This window comes from Limulus polyphemus, unplaced genomic scaffold (assembly GCF_000517525.1).
Source record: "Limulus polyphemus unplaced genomic scaffold, Limulus_polyphemus-2.1.2 Scaffold18, whole genome shotgun sequence".
NCBI classification, from domain to species: domain Eukaryota; kingdom Metazoa; phylum Arthropoda; class Merostomata; order Xiphosura; family Limulidae; genus Limulus; species Limulus polyphemus.
This window is the reverse complement of record NW_013665628.1, coordinates 647,362-651,677: the sequence shown is the minus strand read 5'-3', so window position 1 is coordinate 651,677 and position 4,316 is coordinate 647,362. Positions and strand designations below refer to the sequence as shown.

Here is a 4,316-nt window from a genome sequence, read left to right as displayed (position 1 = left end):
GTATATATATATATATATATATATATAGCTTAAATATCTTTTCAACCCAATAGATAATGCCACAATACATTGGTGTTGACGTTTTACACCTTCGATAAGAGCTTTTTAAAAATTAAGTCAAAATATTTATAAGAATTTTTATGAAAAGTTATACCTTCGTGAATTTGTTCTTCACCATCAAATTTTTTTCCATCACAATTAATGAATCGCAGGGTCAGACAATTGATCATTTAGAAATATTTCTTCGACAACCCGTGGTCCTTGATTAGAATTTTGACTTGTGTGTATATATATTTTATGTTCAAATCTGCTTTTTTCTTTATATAAAACCTTATAGTTTGAACCATGCAAAAAAAACAACAACAATAAAACCTTACAGAAGATGACCAAATATACACAAACATTTTTATTTTCGTGAAATAATAGAAAAATGATAAACACGCTTTATAAATATATTGTAAATATTATATAATCAATTTTTAGGAAACATGTTCATAAAACATTTATTTAAATTTAATTTTCAAAGTGAAAATTAATTAGCATTTACTGTTTAATGATGGGAATTCAGCTAGTAGTGAATAAAGTTGAAGATGAAGTGCAATTGAGGATTGGTGAGAGTCTTGTTATTGCAAAGTTGAACCGTTTTTCAAATCAACAGCTTTCGGCGAACTCTCTTTTTCTCAAATCATAAGCTTTCTTTCTTTCTTTTTATTTGTAAAAGTTTGAAGTTTTCAAATTTGCTGACATGGTGCCATCTGTTGGGCATGACACTACATTGACACATTGTCTATTCATGGACATACTACTTCAAGGAAATTAAAATATTATTTAACCTTTGTACTCTATAGGTTCTGCATACCCAACAGTTTGATTTTTTCAAGAACAAAAAAGGCATGTTTTCAGAATGAAACTGAACTGAATATGCCAAACACAGCATGTGTTTATTCTTGATCTGCATACTTATAACACATCTTACACAGCATCACACGAGTTTATAAGAAATAATAAAACGATTGAATTTTTCTTGCTGCTAAGTTACTTGAAGTAATTTTTCAGTTTCATATCGCCTAGGTTGCTAACATTTTTGTATTTCTTGGCTACTTTTTTCTTAATAAAAAGCGAAAATTCTAAGAACCCATGATTGAAAATAAATGGGAATATGTAACAATATGTTAACCACACTGCATCAGTGACGATGAGGCATTTCGTATAGTCCCATGGCTCATCATGCCGGCTGGGATACGACAAAATTAATAGTTGTCTAAACGCTATATATATATATTTCAAATTTTCATTTACACCGACTGTTATGATGCGAACCAGCAAGTTTATCTTCTTGTTCTTGGAGCTAGTCAAGCAAACACAGAATAAACATTATAAAACACCAGTAATTCTAAGAACCCATGAGTGAAAGCATAGACGAATATGTTATAATATGCCAATCACACTACGTCTGCCATATCCAGTGTGAAATATAATGTTGGTATTTCAAATATAATCTGCAAGACACACAATCTTGTGTAGAATTGAATGGTTCTTTTAAATGTTCAAATATGTATGAGCGTTAATATTCACCTTTAGTGATTTCATTTCTCTAAATCAATGTGTTGATACACACACAAAATACTGCGAATTATATGGAAATTATCGTTACTTGCAAATAATGTAGTTCTTCCCCCATCGCTAGATATATTCCAAACGAAAATGATAATAATGTAGTTATGTTATGAAAATTTAATAATGTCAAAAGTGAGTCAGAGAACGTTTTGCTCATAACGTAAAAAGGGGCCGGCATGGCCAAGTGGTTAGGACGCTCGACTCGCAATTTGGGGGTTCGAATTTTCGTCCCACCAAACATGCTCGCCTTTTCAGCCATGGGGTGTTATAATGTGACGGTCAATCCCACTATTCGTTAGCAAAAGAGTAACCCAAGGGTTGGCGGTGGATGGTGATGACTAGCTGCCTTCCCTCTAGTCTAACTATGTTAAATTAGAGACGGCTAGCGCAGATAGCCCTCGTGTAGCTTTGTGCGAAATTCAAAAACAAACAAACATAACGATAAAAAGCTGGACCTTGTAAAATTCTTTTAATAAAATGCATAAATTTAAAATACGCACAGAGCATCTTGATAAATCTAAAACACGCACACAGCATCTTGATAAATTTAAAACACGCACACAGCATCTTGATAAATTTGAAACACGTAAACAGCATCTTGATAATCACGAAGTATATATTGTTTGTTTTGTTAGCTTGCACAAAGCTGCACAATGGACAATCTGTATCTGCGCTGTATCCGCACCATGTATCGAATCCTGTATTTTAATGTTCTAAGCCCTCGAGCTTATCCCTGAGCTACCGAGGACGGTAAAAGGCAATTTCCTTATGAATTATTGTACTGTTTAGCGATACGCACAACACGCAAATTAGTTCTTTATTATCGTAATTTACTCCACTTTTATCTTTGATGCGATGTTGACCTTTCATCAGGCATCGCATCCATCGAGTTATCTATAAGTACAAGTTTCGATATTGTCCATTGGCTCATCGTTTATTTTGTTCTCGAAAAATTAAAAAAACAAATTTTGCTTGACAGTTGTAAATCACGCTTACAATTAAAGAAGTTTGAAATTTTGTCAAAAACCGTTGTAATGATTTTGTAAGAACAAGATAACATTCAAATGTGCAAATAAATTAATATATTGATGATGATACAAAAACATCAGCGTAGCCACACCCGAATGTACCAATACCAGAGAGTTAAAATGCATTTATCAGGTTGTCAGGTGATACAGCAAGTACTTTATGTGTAGTTTAATTATAACCTAACTATCATACCCACGCGTACGGTAAGCTTAATATTTATGAAATTGTACTTGATTGAAAGCATTAAATTTTGCTAAGTTAATCATCCATTAAAACTATTAGACTTCGATGAGGAGTTAGCAGTATTAAGTTACTATTTAACCCCTTTTAGTCAAAACAAAGCTATGACTTTCGAGTTCAAGTGTAAAACACATGTATCCAGTTATTTTACATTATCAAAGTACATAAAGATACCTACCGTGGGAGAATTATAAACAATGGTAGAACTAATGAGAAACAAGAAAATAAAATCATGATTAATTAAAAGACTTTAAAGCTTGTTTGAACGACTTGTCAGAAATATCTGTATTTTATTAATGGAACGACGATAAACTAACGTTTTCTTTTCATTTGAAAAAAACGTGAAGGCTTTTTTGAAACTAAATTTCGTCGAAATTCTCAAAGATTCAAGTAAGCGCAATCAACCAATGATAAAATTGATTATAATTCTACGATTTACTGGTAACAACATTAAAATATCCCTTAATTATAACCTTACAGGCCTCAAAATTAATGGTGTCACTAAGTGTTTTCATTATTATTTCTTTATATTGATTGTTAATAACAAAATAAATATTTATTCATCATGTTTTAAGCAGTTACAGAATAGAGAAAATACTTTTCATCCTTTAAATTTATTCTCATGGGCATGTTGCCCTACCTCTTCTGACTTTATTATGGATTGATCAATAAATCTTGTTCAAACAGATCAGGAAAATGAGCAAGCTAATATTCGTAAGACAGTGTTAGTGGCGCTAATCCTGTTATACTTTAATCTCTGACCTTCTTAAATGAAGATTGACACTAATCAATGATTTTATTCACTTTTACAGCACCTCAGGAACGAGGGTGATGTCAGTATAGTATCATCATGTAAGTTTTCATGATTCTGTAGCTTTATTCGGTAATTTGTGAGATCACTGTTTCACTACAGTAATCAATGACTACCTAAGGTTAATGTGTTCTTCATAAGAATGGATTATTTTTTGACATTTATTAAAAATGTATTTGCTAATTCTTCGTGTATGTTTACGTTCGTTAACTGATCTGATATTAAATGTCTTTGATTTAATCAAACGAAACTAAAGGATAGATCTTTTGTGGTCAATTCCTTTTTCTATATACGCACTAAGTTTAATATTTCGATATCTGTCATTCTATCTGTTTAATGTTATAAATATAAGTTATGAAGTGTACGTAAAATGAAATTTCTAAAATTAAATTAAGTATCGCGCTATTGTTAAAGTAATTTGTTGGGATTTTTTTTTTTTTTGTTGGTGGTGGGGTGGGGCAAAGATATGTAACGATGACGTTAATAAAGAGGGTTAATCGTACCTTATTTGAACAACTTGCTTATGTTAGTGTAGTGGCGTGTTGCAGAAGATGCAAGTCGTGGCGACACCTCCTCGATTTCTAACACCTACATATTTAAAATCATAAATAATATTCAA

At 31.7% G+C, this 4,316-nt stretch overlaps 1 protein-coding gene across 3 annotated transcripts in view; it reads left to right on the top strand.

Annotated features, from left to right (window-relative positions):
• The window catches only part of LOC106457718 (protein vein-like), a 120,743-nt gene that overhangs the window by 111,505 nt on the left and 4,922 nt on the right, over positions 1–4,316 (top strand). For all 3 annotated transcript variants that reach the window (XM_022383883.1, XM_022383890.1, XM_022383876.1), the window contains one exon: positions 3,699–3,738. Coding sequence is in view for 1 of the 3 variants with exons in the window: in XM_022383890.1 (XP_022239598.1) it covers positions 3,699–3,718 (20 nt within the window). In the remaining 2 variants the exon portion in view is untranslated. The remainder of the gene's footprint in view (positions 1–3,698; positions 3,739–4,316) is intronic.